Genomic DNA, 27,738 nt, shown 5'->3' with positions numbered 1-27,738 from the left:
GGCTCGATTAAGGCATCGGAACTTTGATTGCCGGAGCGAATTTTGACCGGCTATTATGAATTTTCGATGCGACGCCGGTCGTAAATTCGCGTCGACTACGGGCTCGAGTCCCGTGGGCATATAACGGCCACGATCGGGGAAAAAGAGGACGCGACGAATTGATATTACGACGCATCCTCGGGGATATCGTTATGACACCTTTCGATTCGAGAAATTCATCAGGAACGTAACAGATTTTCACGACATAATTTACGATATAGTTACAAGTACATTGATGGAACGTTAGAAAAGATCCTTCTTCCAACTGTTTCAACCAAGTGCTTCGGGAGTTCCCGCGAAATTCAATTTTCCGCGTACACAAACCACCCTATGTGTCATCGTAAATTCATGTTTAACGTAGTTTGCCTTTTTCTATAGCCACTCGATGCTCCTTCGCTGAACTTTTCGGTCTCTAAATTCAATTCATCGTCTACGGTGGATCGAGCACGAGGGGAAAGTCCGCGCCCCGACGAACGCAAAGCAAATTCTTGCGTGAAAATCTTGCCAACAATGCAGCAAATTCTGCTCCCCGTAAACAGAACACATACGCCGAATGTTTGGGGTTGCCTATATACCCGAAATATAATTAAGGAAATATTAAATTTATGGCAGGCACTTATCTCGATCTTTCGTAGCTCGAGTATCGCGTAAAGTACTCCTTAAAATAATTTGAGGATATACATATATTAATTTTGTAAAGTAAACGTTTAGGCGTATTAATTGTTCGCAGAAACGAATCGAGACTCGCTAAAACATGAATACGTATTCGCGTAGGAGGGCGGAAATTGAACCATCGTTATAACTTTCTGACTTCCTGCGTCGCATATTCGTGTTTCGTCGACCCCGGGTACGAAGAACAAGTGGAGTCACGATTCAATTTCAGCCCTTTTGGCGTCGCGTCGGGCTGATATTAAGAATGAGATTCGACGCGGAACTTTTTTTGTTGTAAGACTACTGTAGACGAAAGCGAGACCAGAATTATTTTTCATATTTTTTAAAGAAGCGATCTGATTCTTCGCCCTCCGGGAGAAATACATATTTTATGATTTTTCCTTTTCTTTCAACGATTCAAAAGTTAATCATCGCTCGGCCCTTCCTTCCCCGTCCCCCGGCGCTCAGAAATCATTTTATCTCAAGGGTCACTGTTTTCGCCCAACCAGAGATGCAAAACGACGTCTGCCGAGGGGTTTAATAAAGTTGAGAGCAGGTGTCACGGGCAAAAACGTAAAAATGTCAAAAGTAATAAGCCGCGGCGGAGGTGCCTCTGGAAAACCCGACTCAACACCCCCAGTTTTGCGTTCGGTTTCATTCCACGAACAATGCTGCAGACGATAGAACTGTCGATCAATCCTCCGTCGTAGACGTAATCTCGACATTTTTGCTTCGTTAGAAGTTCGTGGAGCTCGCGAATAGGGTGGCTCTTCCCGGAGGGGTAGCTCGAAAAGGGCTGAATGCGAGTTCGGAACGATTCGGGAGGGAAGAAGGGGGCGTACATTTGAAAGAAACCTGGACGCGGACCATTGTGCGCATAAACGTGCGTTTAACGGGTTTTCAGCCTCGGATAAAGAGAGAAAACGCGCGAGTCATTTCAATTCTGAGATCGAGCGAACTTCCGTTGGAAAATTTCTTAATTAAGCAGCGATAAGTTTTCATCGAGAACGGTGTAACAGCCTCTCAGGATTTCTTGACGATCTTTGCGCACAAATATTCTAGAGAAATTCAAACTTTTTTTAAACTGATCAAAATTAAACGCTTCCAGCGGCCATCGAAACGCAAGGAAAGGGGTAAGACGGAAACACGATGGGCGATCAGGATATGAAATCAGCTTAAATTAGTCCGACCCGCATGCCCGTATCGCTCTCGATAGAAGCGAACCTTGACGTCTTTTCTTTCGATTCGGAGGAGTTTAGAAGATGATTTAATAATTTTTATCTTCCACGTCGATGCACGGTGGTTCGACTCCCGGTAAGCGTCGATGTAAATTACCATTAATGAAACGGAACGTAACGGTGCAACGTTCAAATCGAGGCAATACGGTTTCTTTTATCGTACGAAAAGGAAGGGGAGCAAGCCAGAGAGCCTAAGAGATAGATGAGGTTAAGTAGACTGACAGAGTGTTGGTGTGTAAAACAATAAGTTAGCGAGTAACAAGCTCGAATACGCTTTAAAAAGCCACGGTCCCTCGATGCGTTACGCATGTACTGGGTGATCGAAAAAAGAAACGTTCGTTAACATAGTCGGGAAACTGTTTAACGGAGCATCGATCTACGTTCCGCGTCCAACGACGAGTAAACGATTTATTGTTTCGCGTAGGTCGAGCAATCAGCTTAATTGATCGCTGAAAACCGCGAATCGGGAGGTATAGCGTTAACCGTATTCGAGTCGCGATAAATAACTCCATACAGATCCCGAGTATATACCTTGTGTCGTTCATGAATTCGTGGAAGAATTTTCAAACGGACACTTGACGGTTCGCTCGTGTCGCTCCGTTTCCAAAGAAGGGGCATTCCGTAAGAGCATCGAGCGTAGTTCCTGTACACCGAACGACGAATCGTCCCCTTCGCTGCCGTATGAGGAACAAAAAATGTCTAAAACACCTTCGACTTGGACCAAGCTTCAAACTATCGACGAATCATCGACGCACAGAGTTACCTTTGCCCGTAAACAAAGAATAAACAGTCTCGTACAAAGGATCCTGGAGTACTGCACAACGAAATAAATTTGCACAAGCGTCGAGAAAATGAATAAAACAGAGTCAACGTACCTAACACGCGTCGTGAATAAGCATGAAGCATCCAACTGCAGGTACTCTAAAATCCCTTGAGCCGGCTGGCCGGCCACGTGTCAGCATCGAAACCATACAAAACACATCAAACGGGGGCGCAACTATTTTTATCTTTTCGAAATTAGCGCTGTTCGCGTTTGTTTGCGTACACTCTTCGAAGGATCCACGTTCACTTCACGATTAACAAGTTCGCTCGAGCACGGACACCGAGACACTGAACCCGCAGTCCTTGCCCTCGAAATCGTTCGGGTGCCCGAGTCTCGCGTGCCTCGGGTCTGCAACGTAAACAAAGACACGTATTTGCGAGCAACCTTTCGACTATTATCACGCCAGGTAGTTTCCTTCTCTCTCTAAGTACGTTCAAATACCCTTCTACCGATATCATCTTTCGTTGCCCCGAATTTAAGCATAGGTACTTTTATAACAATTATGAGTAACTTTCTCGACTCGAATGTTGGTCAATGCATGTAGGTAGATTTCGCGACGCTCTAGTTTGACACGATACCAACGATGATTCGTGACATTTCAGGGGGTGATGACGATTATTTCCCATTGTTTATCTATAAATTGCATCACACTTGATAAAAAAAGTGATAAGAAGTCGAACCACGAATCTTTGTGCTACGTAGATCCGGATAAATATAGCAGGTCGCCACGAAAGAGGACGACGATCAGAGAAAGACTCCAGCACCACTGGTTGCAGCATCAACACCATCATGCCCATCAACCTCCTCTTCGTCATCACCTCCACCTCCACCACCATCGTTGCTACCAACCATTACCACCAGTACCGACAACCGTGCCCTTAAAGTCTGCGACTTTCACGGAGCTCTCATGTGCATACGGCCTACTCGATCGTAAACAGTAATAATTTGTTATCTCGTTGCGCATAAAAAAAGACTCTTCTGTTACGCGTACAACAGAGTTGTAACTATGGAATTGTTTATCGTAGAGTTACTGTAAAAATGATCGCGACCATTTTTCCAACCATCAGTGTACGGAGTGTATCTTTAAAACGAGCAGAAAAACACCATAAGACGATATTGAATCGTACCGAACAAACGTGTTATCGTTATCAACGTTTCTACGGAGTAATTTTGATTCATAGTCTTATTCATATTCGATGCAGATAACAGCGAACGTTAAAAAATAACAGAGAAGGAAGATGCGGAGGCGCGGGTTCTGCCGCCGCTGAATCATGCAACTAAAATATACCGAGTGTACGTTTCGTACGTTGTCGCGAGTATGTCTTCATTAAAAGAAAAGAGGAAAAAAGACGGAACGAACCGGAGTTCCAGCTGTTTATTAATAAACGAGACCGCCATAGTACCTACCGTTTGCTCGACAGATGCAAGGGAAGCTTGCAACGAAAGGAAAAATTTTTCGTTATATGCAGTAACAGTAATAACACCTTTACGATTGAAATTCGTTCAACTCGTTACAACGGAATTTTTAAGCGCAGAAATCGAACTACGCGTAAAGTTTTCTTTGATTATTAAAACACGATGTCTTTGAATATCCAAGAGATCAAGGCTAATACCATTTTTAAATCGATAACTGTTTCGTAATTAACGACAGCAACTACTAAGAAAGATAGTTATTTATAGTTATCAATCGTTCTTACGAATTATAATATTGAGATGGAAACAAAGGCTTCGTTCCAAGATATGCAATTCCGTTTCCGGCATAAATAACAATGTGGTTCTCGTTTGTTTACGTGCTCGGGTCGAGCAAACAAAATTGCTCGACGAAAAAATACAAGGATCGTGGGAACATGGAAAATTATTACATCTATTTCCAAAGGTATTGCTAATTAACTGCACTAAACTAATTACATTCGCGACTTCCGTTAAGCGTCTTTGTTCCTACGTTCGCAACAGCATTTATAATTAAGGAAATTACAACATCGTCGAGACACGTACTCCCATACCGCGTTATCATTATAACGTTCTTTAAAAATTCTCCAGCGATCTCTTGTACAGCAACGAAATCGTTGCGTAGCATAGAGTTTGAAAAATTAAAAAGAGAAACACAAGCGTAATCTATTTCATCAAACTGTTTCATTGATTAACGAAATCAGCTAATATTATTACGATAAACTCTGTTCTTTGGTTTCGGTTAACCGCGTATTACTGCGTATGCTTATTAAGCGTTGACGAATACCGCATAATTATTATTGCATAATCGGTTGTTGGAATTACGAGTCGCAAATACATAGGGCTAATCACGGCACTGTATTACGAACGTAATGGTCAGTCAGCGTCTCGTAACAGAGATTATTAATGCTTTTCTAGAAAAAATATGGTCCGCGTTTAAAATGCATTTCTAGCTGGAGCTCGAGTTGGAATAATTTTACGTTACTCCGTCGCTTGAATCTCGTTCGAGGAGCAACTTTCTCGAATCGGGAAGAATAAAAGCTGCCCACGGTAATATCGTTATAGTATATGTACCTCGACATTCGGCAGCAATTTAATCAAAAAACGATCCGGCGCTAATTGCCCAGTGTCAGGCTTCGTTACGATCCACCTTTGTTCTCCCCAATCCAATTCCCTTTATGCGAGTTGAGCGTCATTGATTGGTCGTAATATGCAGGGATTCCCGTAACGCAGGCTAATGCGAGCAAAGTGCCTCCGCGACTACGATCTAATAAACAATTGGAACATTTTAAGGCTCGAACTATACGGGAAAGATCACGGGCGAAGATTATTTTAAGAAACGTTACCATTTCAGTTTGTTTATCGTCGAATGGACGTGTGTCCTCGCTCGAAACTCAGGAAACGGATACGATGATTATGCTTGCGTCCGTGTGCGAGCGTACGCCAATCGAGACGTAAAAACAGAACAGCAGACAGCGATACGAGTCGAAATCTTTCGCTTCCTGTGATCCATGGCGTCGAAAATTCGACTCCGCGTTTTCCAGCAGACGTTCGTACGATTATTTTTACGATCTCGAAAGAAAAAATAGTAATCTTCAGATTTCAATTCGTAAATATGGAACACCTAGTCGCGTTTAGAGTCGACGTAAAGCGGAATCGAGGATCGTGCGAACTGGTAACACGACTTATGTATTCTTTCCGTGGCGTGGACTATCGTCGCAAACGAGGATCGGTAGATTAAACGTTCAGGCCGCGATAGAGAGAAAACAAGTTTGTGAGTCACTGGGTGCCGGAAGAGCGCGACGCGTATATCTCGGGAGTCGAGACCAAACCATTTTCGTCCTCGGAGTCGTGCGCTAACAAATTGAAATCGAAAATATTCGAGGAGCTTGGTACGATCTCGTTGCGCAACTCTGGATCCGCAAGGACGAGCACAGTTTCGCGGGAAGAGATTAACACGCCAAACAACTTTCTAACAGTCCATCGATCGCCTCGAATTGAATAAAATTTTATCCCAGCGAAACCAACCCCGACAAAAATGAATGCTTCTATCCCCGTTCTCCATGAACAAAAGCGACCGTCAAAGGCTGCGATTGCAAAAGGGCCAGCGAAAGTCGCGAACAGTAAAAGTTCCAAAAGTCCACCCTGATTAGGAACGCGAACTGCGAGCGTATATTTTTTTCTCTCTCGAGGGAGAGGGGGCGTATCGGGTAGAAACGAGGGGATCAGCTGAAAAGCTCGAGCCGCAATTTGCTTGAAATTTTCCGCGGAAAGTAAGTTGCTCGAATCAGCGCCGACTGAAAGCTAATTCGTCCGGCGGGCACGGCGGACTCCGGAGTTTAATCGAAAGGTAATTAGCATCACAAAGAGATGGCTTTAATCGGGACGCGGCGGGCAATTAATTTGTTAGTCGGCCTCGACGAACGCGTTAACGTCTTTTGCTGACAATTTTCACGCCGACTGAAAATACTCGCGCGGGCGATAACAAAGTTTCGCCACGAGGCGACATCGAAATCCGAACCAGAGAATTCGATCGCGCAATACCAGGCTTCCTTCACCCACATCTCGACGTGGCGTGCTCGTTTCCAAATAACGACTCGCGAAATCATAACAACTTTCTCTGTTATCGCCCGCGCATCCACGAATGCTTTCCAAGACGTATTCTCGGAGTCCATGTTCCAGGATTCCAGGATTTATTGTCGGTACAAGGAATTAAACAGATAAGAGAAACCCTCGGAATAAGAAAAGGAAGAACGGTTCGAGCATGGGACGATCAGGTGGAAATTAACCGCGGAGAAATCGAGGCAAAGGAGGAAAATGAAGGGAAAAAATGTAATTATCCGACAAAGAGTGGCTCTCGGACTAATGACCGCAACAGAGCGGAGACGGCGAGGGTGGTTTCTAGGCAGACCTGGTTCAAGGGTGTTTCTCGAGATACAATGGTTCGACGTTAACGCGTATCTTTTGGCGCAGAAGGGTTCGAGTGGACCAGGGTAAAGCGAACAAACACATCTCGACTTACTTCGCGGAGCAGTGGCATGGAAACCGCGAACCTAAGGGATGGGATTCGAGATAGTTGCGTAGTCCAGCGATAATACACCGGAACATTTCGTTTCGAAACGAGGATATTTGAAAACAAGCCGTACGTATGATCTAAACGATAATTCGGAATGGAAGCCGGTTCTTACCGCGTTACATAAAATCAACGAACTTGTCATCGAGCTGAAAACTACCGTCTTCCTTTGTAATTCCATCGCTAATGTCGAATTATCGGAGTTGTAAATGACGGACTGTAACATTCAAAACAGTCGAGCATTTAATACAAAGCGTTTATAAGGAGAAGACAGGCTAAAGAAGGCATCAGTCGTCAGATTTTAACAGGATTATCTCTTTCCAACTTTGTCTCGTTTCGGTTAAAAAGTCGAAATATGTATATGAAAGAGTTGTTTACCGCAATTTTGTTTGTGGTTTTAGCATTTAAACCGGTGAAAAGTGTAAGTTTCGTCGCGATTCTTCGGGACGAATGTGTGCTTTACCTGAAATATTTACTAGACGCTACGAATCGATATTATAATTTTTTCTGTTAAACACCGCAGGCTGTTAGCCAAGACCAATTGGAAAAGATGGCCAAGGCTTTGAGAAACTCGTGTTTGCAAAAAATTGACACCACCGAAGGTAACGTTAACATATTCGAATTAAATTTTTCGTAAGTTCAGACAGACAGTAATTTCATTTTTTTTTCTTTTTTATACTTGTAGAGCTAGTCGCTGGAATAAGGAGAGGAGAATTTCCAGACGATGACAATCTCGCGTGTTACACAAATTGCATCATGAAAGCAATGCGTAGCGTAAGAAAAATTCAGTTGCAAAATTTCAAAGCCTAATCTCACGTAAATTACGGTTCAAATACGTATTTCGTTTTTAGTTCAAAAACGGGAATATCGATTTTAATATGATAACGAAACAACTGGATGCAATGATGACACCAGAAGCCGCGACTCGAATAAAGGAAGCCATAATAAAATGTAAATCGGAAGGTAAGAAGAGAAAGCTTTGAATACTAGTTTAATCGCGGAATGTCAGTATTCACAAGTAATGAGAAAAATAACTAGAATTTATAACGATGATTTCACGTTTCGATCTCCAATTTTGCGTATAATACTCCCCCGATAATTGTCCAACGATTACTCGAATTTCTAACATTGTACACAGAATACGACACCGACCCATGCAAAATGACCTACGGATACGTGAAATGCACTTACGCAGCGGATCCGGAAGTATTCTTTTTCCCTTAAAAGACCAAAGTACACACGAGCCGACAGACCCAAAAACAATTACTCATCGAATGGGGAAAACTAACTGATACCGTAGATTCATATCATTTATGTTATATAACAAACACCATAAGACGACACCATGGATTCACGAACAAACAAACTGTTGAAATTAACTTGTAAAAGTTGTCTCTTCGTTTTCCAAGATCCATGGATATAATATTTTTTAAATAAATTTTATTTTATCCTTAAAAAGAAGTTGTTTTCCTGTTTTACGTAATCGTGAAACCAAAGGGCGCTTGTGAAAGCAATTGGATTTAAATATACAACGATTCGATCATAGTTTAAGCAAACATGACTGTGCGAGATATTGGGTTGTTCGAAAACGATTGCGAATAATGGACAAATAAAACATTTATTTATTGTTAGGGAGGAGCTTTTCGAACAACCCAATACCACTGCAAGGGTAGCTGCGATAGTCGTCGAACCGACGAATAATTCGACTCGTTTTCTCGATCGGTTCGATGAGGAATAACAAACGGTCCCGAAATATCAACCGTGATACCGGCTTTACATAATCGTTGTGCGCATCTGGCCGTAAGTTACTACGTGGCTGTGTTACTCCTCCTTTTCCGGCACAACCGTCAACTTCTGGGATTGTCCTCTTCGAAAGTGGAGGAGCCGAGCATGTTTTAATCACCGGTAATCACCGGTTAAACGCGTCACCGAAGACACCAAAATTGACCATTCTCCTACCGCGCGACCATCTCGCTATAAAAGGGGATGGATGTTTGCTTTCCGTCCGATTGATCGAGGGCGAATTAGTCGCGAGTCGCGGTATCTTTCGTACGTTTTTTGTCCGGACACAGAGGAAGGAACAGGAAAAGGAAACAAACGAAGAATAGTCGTACGAGATAAGGGATAGGCAAGAACAAAGATGAAGAGTCTGAACGTTTACCTGCTGGTCGCGTTCATGGTCGTCCTGATGACCGTCAAGGAGACCGAGAGCGTGAGTCGAGATCGATCTTTCTTGTATTTACGATTCACCCGGACACGTGTACCTACGGACTGTTTCTTTCGTTCGTAGAAAAAAATGACCATAGAAGATGCCAAGAAGGCTATTAAAAATTTGAGGAAAACCTGCTCGAAGAAGAACGACACCCCTAAAGGTACTCTATTCCAACGCGATTCGATCCAGAATCTAAACTTATTTTCCGTCGTCTCGTCATTGATCGAGCACTCGATCGTTTCGTTTACAATCGCGACCCTCGAGCACCATAAAAATTTATTTCATTATGATTATTATCCGTTCCACGTATCGAAAAACGATGTACGATCGCGTGCATAGTCGACACGCGTCTGCCATCTATTAGTTAACTGCTTGCACTGGCAGCTATTGTACATATTTCGTTGCAACGCTCTCACCGGTTAGGTAGATTACCACCGCCGTAAAGAACAAGGTGTTTTCTGCGTTCGAATCGGTGAGAACCTCAGTCCCGAAGCGAACATTCGCCGCGAACAGTGACAAGACGATGATAAAATATTAGGCAATAATATTTTGCCAATCAATTATCGTCAGGATAATACGGTTCTGTAGCATTTAGTTTTTGGGCGTAGAACTTTTAGACGGTCAATTCAAAGGCGAATTCCCAAAGGACGAAAGGCTGATGTGTTACATGAAATGCATACTAACTTCGACCAAAACTGTAAGTAGCCAAGCAAAACTGCTAATTGAATAAAAAATTTAAAGGAAATTTGTTGCTTCGAATCACCGTAGACGGATCACGATTCCGTTCCTTTCTACTCGATGTCGTAAGAAATTGACCATTGCTGGTACGAAGATTTAAAACTACGTTTGATTTCAGATGAAAAACGACGAAATATTGTACGATTGGTTCATAAAAAATGCTCATCTCATGTTGACCCCCGAATGGGCCGAGCGAGTTGAGAATACAATTAATGCATGCAAGCCACGCGGTAGGTTGATTCGCTTGCCCGGTAAAAATCTGTTTGATCGTTCCGGCGATTATTGAAATATTCAAATTTATTTGCAGTGACAGCGACGGATGGATGCGAAATGGCATGGCAGTTCGGCCAATGCGTTTTTGAGACGGATCCAGAGGTGATTCTTAAATACGATTACACCGGGGGGGGCAGTCATTTCATAATATGTTTGTTTTGATAAATCGGGTCCGCTGTAGGCAACCTAATGCAAATTTTGATCGAAAGATGTGAAAGAATCGTCTAATATTCCTACGAGATTTTTCAACTTGTGCTATAACGCGTGCAGCTCGAATGTCTAACCGATCGTTCGGCTATAGTAATTTGACGAAAATAGAATAATCAAGAAAAATAGAATAATCATACAATTACTATCTTTATAATTTGATAATCAAGGTTTGCGTTGTTGCAGCTTTACTTGTTACCGTGAACGGTTCATCAACGATGAGTTTGCAGAATGATCGGACAAGTTATCGTTGTCTTGGTCATCGAAAGGCGGTTAAACCTGGCTGCAGAAATTCTAAGACTAAACCATACTGTAGAAGAGTGTAATTAACCGACGATTATCAACAATCCAGACATCAGAATGCCAAGACAAACTGTCAGAAACAACTATTCATTTTACGACTAATGGGTCAATCGATTTATTTGTATGAAATAATAAATTAAGGTTGACCGTCTTTCCAAATGTTTCTAATTAAGATAAAGAAAACTACATGTGAATTTTACGGAAAAAAACACGTTTTATAATCCACCGATCATATTTTGATTATTAAAGAATAAAAAAAACAAAGGTTTTTCGTTTTTTAATTTGCATGTGTCCTCCCTCCTAATGAAATTTCATATTTAAATTCTAAAAGACTTTATTTAACGCGCTCTTCTATTTGAAAGAATAATGTTCGATTTTCTAACGCTTGTATCTACGTAACCACCTCCTATGATACACAGTTAATAGGTAATCTTAGAACGGGTTTTTCCAGGAAGGAATTAGATATAATTTACAATTAATTCACTCGTCTACACTTTGTCCATCTTTTCCCTAGATCTCTGCGCACGATCTACTTCCTCGCGTTGCCTTGTCTCTTTGTGTTAATAATTTTATGATTGCATTGTGCACATTATTTTTATATAACAATATACAAGCTCGCTATACTTCTGCGCGCAATAAAGGCGTTTAATAATAACGATGCCCTTCCGTGTTGTACGAATAAAACCTTGCGAATGAATTTTCAAACTTTATTCCATAAACAAAATAAAACTTCGCTCATTTCGATACTACGAGCCTATAGAAACATGTTTATTTTGTCTAGGAAAGAAACGATGACAAGTGGGAAGTATAATTGTGGTTGAGTTAGCTCGTTACGTATTTCATGATCACGGTAATTGTCTCGAGAGTAAAGTTCCAGCGACAGGAACTTGACGAAACGTTTAACAAGATCGCGGTTAAAGACAACAGAAACAGAAAATACGATTCTCTCGAAAACGATTTTGACCGATGAGACGGAAGCTTTATCCGTGTCAATAAATTAATCTTACAACGGGAAACAAACATAAATGTCGATTCTCTCGCTATTTTTTTGCGTATAGAGAATATATACCGATTTCAATTTGTAACGATGATCGTTCTCTCACGTTTATACTGTATACTGTACAACGCCAAGAATCGTTGCCACTATTTTTTCTGTTGAAACGAGCAATTACGATCATCTTTCGCGAAAAATCACTGACGGATAACTCAAATTAGTTATTTTTTCTGAATGCAATTGAAACAAGTTACGTAAATCAGATAGTTGGAGTAATTATTTCTCTTCCTGTTACTTCGTAATAGAATCTAACACCTTGTGTGCTTCGACACGTATTAACACGACTTCTATATAAATATCGCATCCAGCCAATGACAGACATCAGTCGGTTCTTTGGTTTCTTTGTCTTGCAAGGATAAACTTAAAAAATGAAGTTACTTTTGGCGATTAGTTGCTTGCTCGTAGTTGCGGTAAGTACAATGAATATTCAAGCTGAGATTTAAAATACGTGTAAGAAATGCACTCAAACAGACGTAAATTTTAGACAATGGTACGCAGCGATTTAAGCGAGGTCAGAGGAAAATATAAGCTAATTATGGAAGAACACATAGCACCGTGTGCCATGGAACATAGTGTTTTACCGAGTAAATTACGCTCTGTTATTATTTGTTGGATCGAAATTCATTATTTATTAGACCGTGTCTAGTAATTTAAAATAGTAATGTTCGTATAATCACGAAAGCAGAAAACAGATCGAATAATAATAATGAAATTTACACCTTTTAGCCGAAATGAGTAACTTCGATGTTGCGACTTTGGAAGGAGAAGACAGAACTAAATTCGGATGTATGAAAGCATGCATCTTGAAACGTTTAGGGGTTGTAAGTGAATTTTCAGCCAAAACAAAATTATTAAGTGATATTAATTGACAAAATTTCAGCATTATCAGTGAATATTTATAAACAAAGAGAAAATTAAACTTTTAGATGGATGAGTCCAGCTTTAAACCTGAGAATTTCCAAGAAGTGATTGAAAAAGTGTTCACCGAACCTGATAAAGTAACCGAACAACTGAGCCTTGCAAACTATTGCGTTGAGAAAGGTAACCACTTATTAAATGAAATTAAATAAATCAATTTCTGGCTAACGCGTGTCAATAATTGTTTCAGTTAAAGAAAACACAGATCCATGCGATGCTGCGTTCGAATTTACAAAGTGCACCATGACCGGATCTATTGAGACATAATGCGATATTCTTTTCCTGAAATACCAATCTTAATAAATATACGGACGAACGACGAACAACATTGTATAATTATAAAAATCTGAGTTAAATAATAATTAGATAAGAACCGAAAACCGTATAATTATTTCGTACCATCTTGGTTAATTTGTAGCAGAGTTAAGAATTTACTTGAGATTTTGTTCGTTTGTTTTTTTGCTCATTTTCAAGGTTCATTTATACATACAGAGCGTGGCGTTGGAAAATATATCGATCTAACTAGTAATTGTTACTTGTTCGGTAAGTTTTTTATGTTGTCAGACCACGTGACATATTTTTTACAATGATATTCGCATTATAAATACGACGAGCCAGAGCTAAGATCTTTTAATCGTCGTAAACTATTTTTCACCGCAGGACTAGTTACTGAAAACAACAGAGATGAATACTCTTTTCATTGTCTCGTGCCTTTTGCTCGTTGCTGTAAGTATGCATATAGACAATAAATTAATATAAAATTTTGCTTTATAAAAAGGTCTAAAAGTTATAGAATAGTTATAGTAACCATCGGTGTAATTGAAAATTGAAATTGATAATTATTGGTTAATTTTAAGTCCACCGTTCACGCGGATATTATTGATGTCTACTTGGAAAAGACAAAGGAACAATTTCAAAATTGCGCCAAAGAAAACGGCTTCACTGAACGTAAGAACATATATCGCAGTAATATTACTATTACTATGATCTTAATAATGATCGTGCAATGGTTGGTAAAATATTTCAGAAAATCTACGAAATGTGTTCAACCAGGATGCAAAAGCAGGAATGGAAGCAGCTTCGTGCCTTCGTGAATGCACATTAAAATCAATGAACATGGTGAATAACATTTAGAAAAAATTAAGAGAGCTATTTCTTAACGCGTTTAATTTCCTAAATCTGTAATAATGAATATCTGTCTTGCATGGAACAAACACAGTTGAAGGATTCTAAACTGAACATGGACATGATGAACGAGTTCATTGAGGCTGTGCACTCCGAAAATCCGGAAATGGTTAAAAACTTGAAAAACGCCGCGGTATCATGCGCTGAGAAAGGTTAGACTCGGACGAATATTTTAAACGAATACTTTTAAAAATTGTACATCGTTAACAGACGTTGCTTCGCTTCTTTCAGTCAAAGGCATGCCGGACGATTGCAAAATGGCCTACTCTTTCGTCGAGTGTTTCCTGGATAAACACTAAGAAGATTCGAACGAAATCATCGACGATAATAATTAAAAAATAAGAAAAAACACGAAGATATTAAAAGGTTTTGAATATAAGAACAGGGGAAATATAATATACACTGTCGACTCTAAAGTTTTTAATTTTCGATATTTTATCCAGTTTCTTCCGTTTATCCGCTTAAAATTAGGTAGAAAATGTTCATAATTCCGGGGAAGACCTAATCATTTCTCGACCATCTCTCATTCATCAACGAATGGTTCGCAGAAGAAGATTAAAGAAACGACCGATCGCCGCTCCGACGAGGAGGTCATTTTCTGTTTACTGATCGCCGCTACGAAAAAAATAACTATCCATGATACCGGCATTTCGATCGCATAATTTCCTTAAACAGCTTCATTTCGCGAGACAAACAATCACTTAGCGTGACAAATCTGACACGAGCTGGATGTAATGAAAACGTTGTGGATGTACTTGAGTCGCCTGTTACGTAAATCCGCTAAATCAAGGAATTATCTCGTTTCCTGCTGTACACTGTCAAGCCTTAGCACCTGCTATTTTTCGACATGCGTTCTATATAAATACCGCCCTAGGAGAACCACGGTCACCAGTCGGTGATACTATTCAGCCAAATCCGTTTTCCGAATCAGTCGATCGGCGGTACGTCTTTTCACGATCAAAGTTCAATTTTCGCTCGAACCCGAACCATGAAGGCCATCCTCGTTGTTACTTGCCTGCTGGCTGCCGCGGTGAGTGCCAACCCGTCACCCAGTGTTTTAGATACTTCTGATCGCGATTCGCGTGTGCCACCAACACTCGGGGAAACGCTATCGACCAGAAATTCGATTAGTTCCTTGTCTGCTTTTTAATTCGTTCTTGCCGCTTTGTTGGCTTCGCGAGGTCGATGAATGCATCCACGATGCCAGCGAATGCATTCCAACGGACAGATTTGCGCCGTCGAACCATTTGAAAAACGATCGATAATATAAATATTCTCATTATTCGTCTTACAATGTGCTGGGTTGTTGAGTAACAGTCGAGTAGACACAACTAAACAATTTCTTATCGTTCGGCGGACGATCGAGCAGTATAAAGTGTACAAGTAGACTGGTGGATTGTCATGCTGCACTTGAAATCTCTGCGAACGGACAAATAATTCTTACGATGTCGAGATCTCGTTAAAGTTGTATTTTCAACGAAAAATAAAAACCTCTGTTCAAACTGCACCGAAGAACCCATACAACGTTACTTGTACAACACACAACTAATTAAATAAACCTACAAGGTACCGTCATCGAAAGAATCTTACGAAACTGAAAAGTAAATCGAACGTGTAGAATACTACAACTAGCTAAGCCTCCTCATTTACAACCTAATACAAATTAATATAAATTAAATTAAAAGTACAATCGTAAACCGGTAATTGATTCTCGAGTAAACGCCCACGCTAAACGAATAACAGCAGATATTTATAATAGTTCAGTGTTGTCAATGCGTTTCGTATTTATGTAATATGAACCGTATTTATCTAAAAATAATATCGAGGGTAATTTTTAGACGGTCGTACACAGTATAGACCAAGATACCATCATACCAAAGTACATGGAGTATTTGATGCCGGACGTGAAACCGTGCGCTGACGAATTACATATCACAGAAGGTGAGGAAACGTGAATTTAATAGACTAACTAATCGCGAACGTATTTTGAGATTTTAAACTATACGGCAGAGTAAACAACACGTTATAATACGAACGTGTCACTGAAAATGCATTTTTAACGGAGTATAAGTTCTTGATATAATAGAATGTTTCCTAGTCGGTAGCCTCGAACGACTAATTGATTCTCGCGTCACTTATTAGTATATATTTTTAATGTACGCTGCACACGATGGAAACGTGTGTGTTATATCGCGTATGTATAATCGCTAATTTCGAAAATATTTCTCTTCAGAGCAAGCTTCGAACGTACAACAGGCCCGCGATGGAGTCGACCTTAGACAAATGGGTTGTCTGAAAGCGTGCGTCATGAAACGAATGAGCATCGTAAGTACATTCTCAACGGTAAAACCAGACAATTGCTTTTCCACAAAGTTTCTGATTTATTCCCGTTTTCTGTATCAGTTGACGGGTCTTGACTTCCACGTGGAGCCGATATACAAAATGATAGAGACGGTGCACGCTGGCAACGACGAGGACATCAAACTAGTAAAGAATATCGCAACCGAGTGTGTCGGATCAAGTAAGTAATATCCTCGAAAAATAACACTAATCAGCCTATAGTTTTCTCCAGGTTTCCAACGATAGAAACATTGCTCGATCGTTTCTTTCTGCAACTCTGTTTCACCGTCATCTTTCTGTTTCAGTAAAAGGTGAGACTGACGAGTGTGTCATGGGCAACAAATACACCGACTGTTATATACAGAATCTTTTCCAATAGTTCGGTAGACTACTAAACGCTGCTCGCCGGAGGCCGTAACATTGTAACGATCAGAATTAATCACGTGCACAACGTTCAATAAAATGATTTAAGAAAATTCTCACTCACGCATCCTTTCTCTCTTTCCTTTTCCTGCAAATGTCGAGCTAAAGTTTCGTTGGTAAGAACGAGATTAATGAGGCTGACAGTTTCGATCACTCTCGCGGAGAACGCGGCTGACTAATAAATAAATAAAGCGACGTTAACGCGATATGAATAATTAAAATGCACTCGAGACCCCGACGCTCCATGAATTTTAACGCGAAACGAACCGATGCACAATGCTTCGACCACCCGCTGCATACCTGCGGTAATGTTTGCTAGACCGGTCTGCAATTTAATATCATACAGTAGCAATTTATAAAAAATAGCTGTACCATGTTTCTTACGTTACGTTTCGATCAGTTTGGACAGACTGTGTTCCTATAGAAGCGATTACTTTGGCTACGTTGAGAAGACAAATAAAAGTTGCTAGTTGCATCCAAGCAAATACTATTCTAGTATAGGAGACGGAATAAAAATGGAGTAAGTCTGAAACTTGTCACCGTTATGACAGGCTTTGCGAAACGCTGCACTTAGGCTTGAACGCGGCCAAGAAGACGAGCAGAGATCGCGTTAGCGTAAGCGACTCACGTTGTAAGGTGGTATAATGTACTCTCCGTAATGGTCCAAGTTGCCTTGCATACACCATGGAATAAAGTTACGGCCGACCTTACGCGCCAAACAGACGCACAGGAAAGAGGAGAGACACTTTTGCAAATGGCCGGCTTTGCGAGCGATTACAGACGCCAGCTACATTTCCGATGGAACTGCCGACAAACTCGCAGAATGCTAAACGATCCTCGAGTTCGAGAACAAAATCCCACGATTTTTTTTTTCATGTTTAAACGTGAAAATGGTTGAACAATTGTCGTGATGTTATGTCAACAATTCAAATGCCTAGACTGATATTTATCACCCTGTTGTGAATCTCTAAATTTAGTTGCTGCAGTACAAACAAATGGAAAACAGATTTATGTTTATGATATAATTTAAATTAGTATAGCAATACCGAGAATCCGAGTCCCATTCTCATAACTTGAGCATCGCTGTTTACGATTAGAAACAGTTTTACAGTTGTACAGAAAAAGATTAGAATAACAGAAACGCGTGGATTTCTAGAATCGAAGGAAAATCAATGCTCGACACTTTTCTAACAATTACTTTTTTTGCTGCATTTATCGAGAATATTACGTTTGACGAACATAACACCGCCGCATAATCTTGGATCTTTAACCTCTACTTGCTCCAATATAAATACAGAAGATCGAGCGACCGATGTTATTTCAATAAAACAAACGGTCGGTATACAAATATAGTGATAGTTTGTCAGTTTTAGTGATCGATCCGTAGAAATCAGAAAAATGAAGTGTGTATTATTTACTATGGTTGTTGTTCTCGTTTGTGTAAGTATTGAATAATTTACTAAACTGTGATACGATATTAACAAATAGTCTCGGGAATAATTCATTATGTAACAAGCAACACCGTCGTCTGTCATCTTTCTTGTTAGCTATAATCGTTTGCAGAATAGAAAAAAAATTTCGTTGATTTACTCTTTCCCATTTCTTGTCACTCGAGATGAAAAATATTACTTTAACGAACAATATCATAACCAGGAAGGAAATCTGGATCCTAGATTTTACATTTATGTTCTTCTAGAGGTCTAGATTTATTTCCTTGAAATCGAGAGATCATTCTGAAAACTGAAGTTAGAAAAGAAACACTTGCTCGTTTTAGATGACCGTTCGTGCAACAAACGACAGAACAGATCACATGTACGAGGGTTTAGGAACTATTTTTAATATTAACGAAAACGAAGTAATAGCATGTTTCAACAAAACGGGAGCAACAAGGGGTAAGAAAGATGTCGATTAAATGTAACGTACTGATCGCCAAGCTTCAAAAAAGCTAATCAAAATTTTCGACGATTTCACAGAGGATGTACGGGTATTACAGGCGTCGACACCTCACGGATTTGACCTACCAGAGAACCAACCAAGTGTAAAAAAAGCAGTCTGCGCTTTGGTCTGTTGTGCACAGAAACAAGGCACCGTAAGTTCACGTTTTCAACAACGAATTTATCATAACATTGCAAAAATGCAGCAACAGGCTACTTCTAATTTTAAATTTCTGTCGAACTGCCTTTAGATGGTAGGCGATAAAATACAAGCGCCGATAATACATGATCTGATTAACAAATCAGATATGCCGATAGAAGTGAAAGGGGCAGTTAATGCAATTATCACCGAATGCTCCGAGCAAGGTACGAAAATTCACATAAGTGAGAATAATACATACAGGGTGTGCCGGCCAACCCTGCGAAAAATTTTAATGGGAGATTCCAGAGGCCAAAATAAGACGAAAATCAGGGATACAAATTTGTTGATCGAGGCTTCGTTAAAAAGTTACAAAAACATTTCCGGCCACACAGTATAGTTTCGGTAGAGAATTTTTTTCTCGAAAGTACGTAGGATTTCGGGGGTATGTGTATTCAACAAAAATGATTGTAACTGACCCCCGCAATCGAAAATAATTTTTTCCAAAAGGATTTAAAATTTTTTTTTGTCGATTATTCTTAAGAATTCATTTTTCATTTCTAATAAAGTTGTTTGACGCTGTACGGAAAAGTTGTCTAATACTTTTTTTTAGGTGTCCATGAGCTTTGCTTCCATACTAAATTTCAATGAGATCCATTGACTATTGTAGGAGTTATGGCTGCTTGAAAATTGGACCATTTTTATGCGGTTTTTCTCACTTGAACGGGTCTAGGAACAACTTTTTCAATATTGTTAGCATTTCTACATATTCTTGACCAAAATACGCGTTATTTGCCGCTTGAAACATTAAAATCCTCCAATCCGTTCAGAAGTTATGATGTTTTAAAGATTCGCATGAAATTTCGGGAAGACATTTCTGACCTGAAAGTACATTTTCGGTAAGGAATTTTTATCTCGAAACTGAGTAGGATTTCGAGGGAATGTCTGTTGACCAAAAATGATTGTAATTGACCCCTGTAACTAAAAATAATTTTTCCGTGAACGATTTGAAATTTTTTAATTTAATTTTGTTAATAACTTTTTAACGAAGCCTCAATCAACAAATTTATATTTTTAATTTTCGTCTTATTTTGGCCTCTAGGATCTCCCATTAAAATTTCTCCCAGGGGTGGCCAAACACCCTGTATATTTCTCCCATTATTTTGTTTAATTTAACACGGCCAACTAAACGATTGCACGGTAAATAGGCGAAACGAATAAAATACAAATAGTTTTGACGATGGTCTTTCTGTTTCAGTGAAAGGACTCACCGGCGACTGTAACGTTGGCTTGCGATTTTTCACTTGCTTGACCACATTGAGCGAGTACTTCGGGTATTAACGAACTAAACTCGTAATTTTATTTATATGTAACGAAAGATCGTTCTTTCTTTCAATCCCCCGCCGTCGGATGTAAATAGAAAATATACTGTTACATACATAGAAGTAAGAATTTCACTGAACATCCAAGAAATAGTTAAGGTAGGCACTTGAATCTCCACAGGAAGATAGTTCCAAAAACGTTTACTTAAATTAGCGAAACCGACAGAATATCATCTGTGCTTGCGCATACACGATTTACCTTGTACAGTATAAAACAATAAATGTTTGTAGTATTTCTGAGAAATAAAATTACGTAAACCCATTGTCACCGTCGACCAACATTCTGACTTCCTATGCGCTTACCGTGTATAAATACGCGCCATAACGTTGCCTGGTCAGTCGAACAAACGATTCTTGTCGAGGACTATTCTGCTGCCATTTGGTTCCTGGTTCACGATTTCATTTTACTTTCGACTATCTTTGAAGCTACCATTATGAGAACCATCGCAATCTTCTTGTGCTATTTGTGCTTCGTGACTTGCACGGTATACTTTCGATCTTTTTTGCACAAACTTCACGCATCTCGAACCCTCGACGATCGAATAAAAATCGGTTGATTGCAATTAGTTCTATTGCAGTTAGTTCGTGCCGATGACGAACACCCACGGCTTATGTGTCTCGCGAAAATGGGTATGACACGCGGTGAGTATTAGAAATAAATAGGCGAGCGAGTAGACCAGAGATGGGGTTACAAAGTATTTTAAATTCTTCGATTAGCCGATCTGCCGAGCTTGTTGACCGACGATTCCGAAGAGGCAGTGAGGAAACGTGGCTGCCTCGAAGCTTGTTTCATGCAGAAAATCGGTATAGTACGTAAAATTTCATTCTTCGTTAATTACAGTAGTTCCGAAGGTAGTTTAAAGAGTCGATGGAATATTAAAAAATGGCTGCCATCATTTTAGATGGAAGGTAATACCATAAACATGGATAAAATACACGCTGAGATAGATAAGGTTTTAGCAAACAGCGACCAAATAGAGACCATTCATCAAAGCGTACATCAGTGTGCAACCGATGGTAAGTCGATCGAACAAACTATAATAATAATACAATTTAATAATATAATTTGTATTGTTACTTTTGCAGCTGCCGACGATGACGAGTGCATAGTAGCCCAAAAGTTTGCCAAATGTGGATTGGAATATTTGAAACTTCGTCTCTAAAATTTTAACACCGTCTCCGTCCAGTAATTGTTTTATTTTATTAATATTCCTATCATGAAAGTATTTTTAGCTCAATTAGGTGTATCCTCCACGCATGTATTATTTTACAAATATGCGGAAATTGATAAGAAATTATGTAATTCCTTCGTGCCTACCTACGGATGCACACTTTTATTTGCCTTTGAAGGTTGAAACAATTAATTGCAATTTACGATTAGTGTGCAGAGAGACATTATAAAAATAAGTTAGCAGCTCTTACAAGTATAACCATTTATTAAATAACACGTACTCGGCTATGCTTTGCAGCTTTAAGAGCGACTCTCCCGTCCAGTATTTATAGTTCCCCGATTGAAAATCGATATCCCGATTATCTGTCATTTATATCCATGTACTTGCAATACATAATTTTAGTAACACAGTATTGATACTAGTTTTGTGGAAATAAATATTCTTAATCAGAAATCGTGCTGGTATAACCGATATTACTAAATCGTTGTTCGATAACTTCACGATATCTCCCAACCTTGTTATTCCGTTGCATAAGTCGGTCTAACTCGTTCTCTTGCAACGAGCATTTGATATTTCTATAACTTGTTGCGTGTGGGAAACGATAATGAATGAGTATTAAAACCAGGAAATGATAGACATGCATTTGATATACACGTCTGTGTGTATGGATCTGTCGAATATAATTCAGTCGAAGCAAGACCTCTCAAGTAAATCGTTTCTCTCTATCTACCGCGTTGACAGTGAGCAATAGAAAATTCTGCAACTACGACCTGCTTATTAAAACAAACTATAACCGCAGAAGCATGGCTAACGGAGGATATTCTCTTGACTTGTATCAATTGTTCCGATACCGGTCCGTAAACGTGCGGTTAATGTAACTCCCCGACGCATGTCTGTAGCAACATTCGACATTCTGGAATTCCACGATGAAATTAGCATCGCTCGAATTCCAGCACCGAAACCGGCAAGTTACGAGCCCGAAGAACGATAGGTCTTTGCTATTCGAGCGTTCGCGGTATCAATGAACGCGTACGTTTTCCACCACCACCGTCATCCGGTCGAGTTACGCTCGGAAAACGCCTAACAAATTATTGGTTTTGCTCTTCCAAAAGAGAAAGTTTTCTTTCCTTGACAAAAACCATCGACGCGTTTCGAGATACAAGTCAAGAGGGTGCAGTTGGGTCCCTTCGTTGGGTTGTTTAGACAAAGAATGGGACCGATTGGGTCTGAGGTTACGGGACGAATTTTTCCTCATTTTATGTATATGTATATTTTTTTCAAGCCGTGCAGACGTGCCTTCCAAGTGTTTCTAACAAAGCTTAGTTAAAAGTAATATCGATCAAATTGTATTTTTATTCCACCACCTATTTCCAATACAAATTTGTGGCGTTGCCTCCCATGCTCGCCACCAGAGGGGTCGCGCTCCCGCAAGCGCTCGACCCTCAGTTGCTATGTACTATCCAGAGGTGACTTGTTGGCTAGACACCAGCAAACTAAACGGGGCAAGGGCAAGGAGAGAAGGTCTACGCGCTGCCTTGTTCTATTTGTTGGATTTCCTAACCGTCTCACGTTGTTACAAAAATCATCTCCAGTGACGATTGTATATGTCTGGAGTTTTGGCCATGGGCGAAGTCACAGTCTTGTAACAGATCTCTTAGAGAACAGAACGGAACTCTAAGATATACCTTTTACGTATTATAGAATAAAAAGTACATTCTACCAGTAATTATTGTCGTTTCATTCGAATCACACGTCCCATAGCCCTACCTTTTCCAATACTATTCATGGCTAGTATTTTGAGAGTACGGTTGCGCCAATGCCTCTCAGTCTTGTCCTATCCTACTCTGTAGCGTTTCGTTTGCGTCCTTTGTCACGCGATGGAATTGCAGTTGTGAGCGACTCAGCCAATAATGACAATTCATGTGAGAGCAGGCGTCGTTATTAACACGTTGACTGCCGTGGGGGTCACCGGTGGCCGGCACTCGACTTGGTTACAGCGCCGTGGGGGCCACCGGTGACCGGCGACGCGACCAATAGTAAAAATACGCGGCGCCATGGGCAAACCACGTAAAATGCGTGCCTAGCCATTAAGTCATCGCTGCATAGTACATTCCTCGAACGACTTCCCAATATCCCAGTCGTCTAAAGCAGGACCTGCTAAAAAGCCTTACTGATGAGTCCCACTAGCAGGTCCTACGATTCTCACGAGTTCCTATCCTCAGCAAACACAGCGCCACAAATTTACCACGAAAAATCTAGCTATTCTACGTACCTTACAAAGTAATTACAACCCTTATATATTTAATTGCAACGTTAATGGCGAGCAGCGCTGGGGCTACCTTTAACGAATACGTCTACGTTGTCGAGCGAAAAAGAAGCAGGATTAATGCGATGCGAGAGTCGAGTCTCGAGTAAGGGTCGACAGAGAACCCACCACGCGTGTATATCTACGTGTGCCCTTCCAAGGGACCGTCTTGGTGGTTGCCAGAATTCTTTCCATTATTCCCGACGTACTCAACCGTCGCGGTGGAACACAGTGCGTACACGTAGAGGTACACGCGGAAAAGAAAGTCCTGATGTACAGAGCACAGTGGGACGTAGTCAGAAGCACGGCTTACGTGATATAGAACGTCGCGCCAACCAAGGTATTTCGCCTCTACACCACCAGCTCCTATACATTATGCATATAGATTACGCTCGGTCCCCGCACGTGTGTACACGACGCTTCTGTGCATACGCAGCATGATGTACAGGGTGTACCAGGTGTCGTACTGCATTATTTACTATGGGACTTGAACAGCGATACAAACTCTGACGTGGTAATGAACTAGAAATAACAACGACTTGGCTGGCTGGAATTCCATGTGTTCGACTCGACCCGTTTCTCCGTCGACAAGTTCGTCTTTAAACGCGCGTTAGATAGCAACAACAGATTTATGGGTTCTATCGTACATACGTCTCGAGATCGACATACGATATCACACGTGGCTCTTATATTCCTGTCGATTCTATCTTTTGTCGTCAGCCTTGTCAATTTGCCAATCTACGGCTACGTATCACGAGCTGGACAGCTAATTACATTTGTATCGCGGATTAATCTTAAACGACTTGTTCGAGCATGGATTTAGAAATAATAACAGACCTGTCGAAATGAATTTGACACGACTGATTCTATATAGCTTGCATAAAATGCTGAGCTTCGTCATCCTACGTTACAATGTGCGTCTAGTGTTAGTCTCGAGAGCGAAGGGTCGCTCGAACGGTGTTAGAAATGGACCAAGTTCTCTGTGGAAACAACGTCTAATAAACCTAACTGCCATAAAGACGCCAGAGATCATTCTCGAAACTCCGGGCGGCAGTGGCTCGGAGCTAAATGTCCCCCATAATAATTTAGCTGCGAGACGATTACTAGCTATCGTAAAATTAAAAGAGAGGGAGAGGAACGTGGAAATTTCGGTGACGCGACTTCCCCGCGTTCGTCGTCGTCCGTAGAACGTTCGTTTTTGAAACGACACCTCCCTCTGGACAATTCGGCGGAATCGAGGGTGAAAGAAGCTGGGGAACTAGTTTGCTGGCAATCCCGACTGGATACACGAAACTTCCAACGACCGAGAGAACGCTTTGGGAATTAATTTGCGCGATGCTTTTCGTTCGAGTAAAGCGCGACAATTTCCCTTCCCTCGAAACACGAACACGTAATATAAATCTAAATTTAAATGAATTTCTCGCAAACGTTACGAAGTATATTTACATCGACGTTGTTTGTCATGTGGCGGCCAAGGCACCACATACGCCTTAGCCGTTCGAAGCCGCTACAATGTATGGTTGCACACGAGACGATGGTTGCACACGAGACGACCAGAGCCGCGTGAGCCGAAAAGCCGTTGTCGTCGTCTCTGACCGTCTTTTGTTTTTGAAGGCCTCTTGGTACGGTGGCGATGATCGTACCAGAGAGTCGAGCGTAACCCGCACCACGAGTCACGTCGTTGTACGACAGCAACAATAAAATTGTGCGGAACGGAACAGAGCGGAGTCATTATTTTCCCGATCCCACATTGGTGACCCCGACGTGATCTCGCCGCGCAAGTAAAGTTTTTTTTAAGAAAATTTGGACATTTTTTGTATACGGACAATATTAGTTAGTGTAGAGAAATAAGTGTATAGTGTTAAGGACATAAGAAAAGGACACGGTCTGACAAATAGTAAGCGCGGTGTGTGTGTGCGGTGAAACTATTTTTTTTTGTGACTAAGACTGGTAAAATGACTGACCCTAACGTTAACGCAGGGACATCCGCGGGTGTGCCGTTGGCAGTTGATCGCGTCGCTGTACGGATACCCGAGTTTTGTCCGGGAGACCCGGAGATGTGGTTTTCAATGGTAGAGAGAAGTTTTGAGGTATCCAATGTAACGTCGGAGACCACGAAATTCGGGTACATTCTCGGCGCGTTAAGTGCGCGACACGCCGCGGAAGTAAGAGACATTATCATGAATCCCCCGGCCACGGATCCGTACACGACGCTAAAAAATGAGTTCATTCGCCGGCTTAGTGCGTCGCAGGAACAGAAAACGCGGCGGTTATTGGAACACGAGGAAATCGGGGACAGAAAACCGTCCCAATTTCTTCGTCACCTGCGCGGATTGGCCGGTACGGCTTTTTCGGACGGTGTATTGCGGACGCTTTGGATGGGCCGGCTACCTGCTAATATGCAGGTGATTTTATCCACGCAGCGGGACACCCCGCTGGATAAGGTAGCAGAGTTGGCAGACGCTGTCGCGGATACGATGACACCGCGGGTACACGTCACGGAGGCCGCGACTACGGGCGTATCTGCATCCTGCCAAATACCCCCGCCGGGCCCGAGCATCGAGGCCATGTTAAACATTAAGATGTCGCAATTGGCTCTTTCCTTGAGGCAGGAAATTTCTGCCATCCGTGAATCCTTGGTGGACCAGGGGCAATCTTCCCGTCGCAGGTGGACCCACCGAAATCATCCAAACTCGCGCTACCGCAGACGATCTCTATCGCGATCGCGAGAGCGGCCCGCGGGAGGACAAATGGACCATCAAGGGAAATGCTGGTACCATTGGCGGTTCGGTCCGGCCGCGCAGAGGTGCGTTGCACCGTGCAATTGGAACGCCACGGATCAGGGAAACGACCTGGGGAGTCGTTGATGGCGGCCAGCGACACAAATCCAGCATCACGCCGCCTCTTCATCTTAGACAACAGCTCGAAGACGGAATTTTTAGTGGATACCGGGGCCGATTTGTGCGTTTTTCCGCGCCGCCTGCTAGGCGGATTGCGAGAAAGATCGGAGTACCAGCTGGCGGCGGCGAATGGGAGTGTAATTAACACCTACGGGACAGTGTCGTTAAACCTGCACCTCGGCCTACGACGGGATTTCGTGTGGCGATTCGTGGTTGCGGATGTTACAAAACCCATAATCGGGGTAGACTTTCTCGATCACTTCGATCTTATGGTGGACATCCGCAATCGTCGCCTCGTCGATCGGACAACGTCGTTAACGGTCCGCGGAACACGAGCCGAGGATGAAACGCCGTCGGTGAAGACAGTAGCAGGGACTACCGTTTACCACCAGCTCCTGATGCAGATGCCGGAACTTACACGGCCTAGCGGCACCCCGATGAGGACTACGCACCAAACGGTGCATTACATCGAGACAACCCCTGGACCACCCGTTTCCAGCAAGCCGCGGCGGCTTGCACCGGACCGGCTCAGGGCTGCCCAGAAGGAGTTCGACGCGATGGTGAAGATGGGCATCGCTTGTCCTTCGAAGAGCGCGTGGTCAGCACCCCTTCATATGGTTCCGAAGAAGGGCGAAGAAGCTTGGAGGCCTTGCGGTGACTATAGAGCGTTAAACGCACGGACAATTCCCGACCGATACCCCGTGCGTCACATTGAGGATTTTGCGCAACAACTGAGTGGCAAAAAGGTATTTTCCACAATAGATCTCGTCCGAGCTTATAATCAGATTCCGGTTGCGTCGGAAGACGTCGGAAAAACGGCCATTACAACGCCGTTCGGGCTTTTTGAATTCCCGTACATGTCGTTCGGGTTACGAAATGCCGCGCAAACATTTCAGCGCTTTATCGACGAAATTTTACGCGGTTTCGATTTTTGTTACGCGTATATAGACGACATTTTGGTCGCCTCAGAATCCCAAGCC

General features: G+C 41.7%; 8 protein-coding genes across 10 annotated transcripts in view; 7 read left to right on the top strand and 1 right to left on the bottom strand.

Moving 5' to 3' along the window:
• The window catches only part of LOC122396861 (protein sprint), a 97,829-nt gene that overhangs the window by 64,587 nt on the left and 5,504 nt on the right, over positions 1-27,738 (bottom strand). The gene's annotated exons all lie outside the window — the stretch shown is intronic.
• On the top strand, positions 7,554-8,617 carry LOC122396867 (general odorant-binding protein 83a-like). Its single transcript, XM_043395596.1, has 5 exons — positions 7,554-7,694; positions 7,797-7,875; positions 7,959-8,047; positions 8,125-8,236; positions 8,412-8,617. Exons 1-5 carry the CDS (start codon positions 7,629-7,631, stop codon positions 8,495-8,497), a joined length of 432 nt encoding a protein of 143 aa, XP_043251531.1. The 5' UTR covers positions 7,554-7,628; the 3' UTR covers positions 8,498-8,617.
• Positions 9,272-11,228, top strand: LOC122396866. 2 transcript variants are annotated; one of them, XM_043395594.1, is made up of 6 exons: positions 9,272-9,485; positions 9,564-9,645; positions 10,094-10,182; positions 10,342-10,453; positions 10,531-10,598; positions 10,890-11,228. In XM_043395594.1, the coding sequence occupies exons 1-6, from the start codon at positions 9,414-9,416 to the stop codon at positions 10,905-10,907; spliced, it is 441 nt and encodes a 146-aa protein (XP_043251529.1). In that variant the 5' UTR covers positions 9,272-9,413; the 3' UTR covers positions 10,908-11,228. The 2 variants fall into 2 exon arrangements, with proteins under 2 accessions (XP_043251529.1, XP_043251530.1); XM_043395595.1 differs by having other exon boundaries at positions 9,355-9,489.
• Positions 12,340-13,358, top strand: LOC122396868. Its single transcript, XM_043395598.1, has 5 exons — positions 12,340-12,470; positions 12,545-12,644; positions 12,787-12,881; positions 12,987-13,101; positions 13,169-13,358. Exons 1-5 carry the CDS (start codon positions 12,429-12,431, stop codon positions 13,243-13,245), a joined length of 429 nt encoding a protein of 142 aa, XP_043251533.1. The 5' UTR covers positions 12,340-12,428; the 3' UTR covers positions 13,246-13,358.
• Positions 13,567-14,579, top strand: LOC122396870. Its single transcript, XM_043395600.1, has 5 exons — positions 13,567-13,704; positions 13,836-13,926; positions 14,006-14,097; positions 14,198-14,315; positions 14,395-14,579. Exons 1-5 carry the CDS (start codon positions 13,663-13,665, stop codon positions 14,460-14,462), a joined length of 411 nt encoding a protein of 136 aa, XP_043251535.1. The 5' UTR covers positions 13,567-13,662; the 3' UTR covers positions 14,463-14,579.
• On the top strand, positions 14,667-16,985 carry LOC122396869. The gene is made up of 5 exons (XM_043395599.1): positions 14,667-15,193; positions 16,002-16,104; positions 16,397-16,488; positions 16,567-16,684; positions 16,809-16,985. The coding sequence occupies exons 1-5, from the start codon at positions 15,152-15,154 to the stop codon at positions 16,880-16,882; spliced, it is 429 nt and encodes a 142-aa protein (XP_043251534.1). The 5' UTR covers positions 14,667-15,151; the 3' UTR covers positions 16,883-16,985.
• LOC122396865 lies at positions 18,221-20,625 on the top strand. The gene is made up of 5 exons (XM_043395593.1): positions 18,221-18,366; positions 18,701-18,818; positions 18,900-19,015; positions 19,112-19,226; positions 20,258-20,625. The coding sequence occupies exons 1-5, from the start codon at positions 18,325-18,327 to the stop codon at positions 20,338-20,340; spliced, it is 474 nt and encodes a 157-aa protein (XP_043251528.1). The 5' UTR covers positions 18,221-18,324; the 3' UTR covers positions 20,341-20,625.
• On the top strand, positions 20,708-22,006 carry LOC122396863. The gene is made up of 5 exons (XM_043395592.1): positions 20,708-20,866; positions 20,960-21,023; positions 21,099-21,190; positions 21,284-21,398; positions 21,468-22,006. The coding sequence occupies exons 1-5, from the start codon at positions 20,816-20,818 to the stop codon at positions 21,542-21,544; spliced, it is 399 nt and encodes a 132-aa protein (XP_043251527.1). The 5' UTR covers positions 20,708-20,815; the 3' UTR covers positions 21,545-22,006.

This window comes from Colletes gigas, unplaced genomic scaffold (genome assembly GCF_013123115.1).
Source record: "Colletes gigas isolate AHSC1104 unplaced genomic scaffold, ASM1312311v1 Colletes_gigas_Sc00008, whole genome shotgun sequence".
In the NCBI taxonomy this organism is placed as follows: Eukaryota; Metazoa; Arthropoda; class Insecta; order Hymenoptera; family Colletidae; genus Colletes; species Colletes gigas.
The sequence above is the reverse complement of the archived record's forward strand: the minus strand, read 5'-3'. Positions and strand labels throughout refer to the sequence as shown.

Excerpts from the sequence above, each read along its gene's own strand:
- LOC122396867 (XM_043395596.1), top strand. The coding sequence starts at position 7,629 with ATGTATATGAAAGAGTTGTTTACCGCAATTTTGTTTGTGGTTTTAGCA. Across the intron at positions 7,876-7,958 it reads AAAAATTGACACCACCGAAG|AGCTAGTCGCTGGAATAAGG; the intron begins GTAACGTTAACA and ends TTATACTTGTAG. Across the intron at positions 8,048-8,124 it reads TCATGAAAGCAATGCGTAGC|TTCAAAAACGGGAATATCGA; the intron begins GTAAGAAAAATT and ends TTTCGTTTTTAG.
- LOC122396866 (XM_043395594.1), top strand. The coding sequence starts at position 9,414 with ATGAAGAGTCTGAACGTTTACCTGCTGGTCGCGTTCATGGTCGTCCTG. Across the intron at positions 9,646-10,093 it reads GAAGAACGACACCCCTAAAG|AACTTTTAGACGGTCAATTC; the intron begins GTACTCTATTCC and ends TTTTGGGCGTAG. Across the intron at positions 10,183-10,341 it reads TACTAACTTCGACCAAAACT|ATGAAAAACGACGAAATATT; the intron begins GTAAGTAGCCAA and ends GTTTGATTTCAG.
- LOC122396868 (XM_043395598.1), top strand. The coding sequence starts at position 12,429 with ATGAAGTTACTTTTGGCGATTAGTTGCTTGCTCGTAGTTGCG. Across the intron at positions 12,645-12,786 it reads GGAACATAGTGTTTTACCGA|CCGAAATGAGTAACTTCGAT; the intron begins GTAAATTACGCT and ends TACACCTTTTAG. Across the intron at positions 13,102-13,168 it reads AAACTATTGCGTTGAGAAAG|TTAAAGAAAACACAGATCCA; the intron begins GTAACCACTTAT and ends TAATTGTTTCAG.
- LOC122396870 (XM_043395600.1), top strand. The coding sequence starts at position 13,663 with ATGAATACTCTTTTCATTGTCTCGTGCCTTTTGCTCGTTGCT. Across the intron at positions 13,927-14,005 it reads AGAAAACGGCTTCACTGAAC|AAAATCTACGAAATGTGTTC; the intron begins GTAAGAACATAT and ends AAAATATTTCAG. Across the intron at positions 14,098-14,197 it reads CATTAAAATCAATGAACATG|TTGAAGGATTCTAAACTGAA; the intron begins GTGAATAACATT and ends GAACAAACACAG.
- LOC122396869 (XM_043395599.1), top strand. The coding sequence starts at position 15,152 with ATGAAGGCCATCCTCGTTGTTACTTGCCTGCTGGCTGCCGCG. Across the intron at positions 15,194-16,001 it reads CTTGCCTGCTGGCTGCCGCG|ACGGTCGTACACAGTATAGA; the intron begins GTGAGTGCCAAC and ends GGTAATTTTTAG. Across the intron at positions 16,105-16,396 it reads CGAATTACATATCACAGAAG|AGCAAGCTTCGAACGTACAA; the intron begins GTGAGGAAACGT and ends ATTTCTCTTCAG.
- LOC122396865 (XM_043395593.1), top strand. The coding sequence starts at position 18,325 with ATGAAGTGTGTATTATTTACTATGGTTGTTGTTCTCGTTTGT. Across the intron at positions 18,819-18,899 it reads CAAAACGGGAGCAACAAGGG|AGGATGTACGGGTATTACAG; the intron begins GTAAGAAAGATG and ends ACGATTTCACAG. Across the intron at positions 19,227-20,257 it reads CACCGAATGCTCCGAGCAAG|TGAAAGGACTCACCGGCGAC; the intron begins GTACGAAAATTC and ends TTTCTGTTTCAG.
- LOC122396863 (XM_043395592.1), top strand. The coding sequence starts at position 20,816 with ATGAGAACCATCGCAATCTTCTTGTGCTATTTGTGCTTCGTGACTTGC. Across the intron at positions 20,867-20,959 it reads TGTGCTTCGTGACTTGCACG|TTAGTTCGTGCCGATGACGA; the intron begins GTATACTTTCGA and ends GTTCTATTGCAG. Across the intron at positions 21,399-21,467 it reads ACATCAGTGTGCAACCGATG|CTGCCGACGATGACGAGTGC; the intron begins GTAAGTCGATCG and ends TTACTTTTGCAG.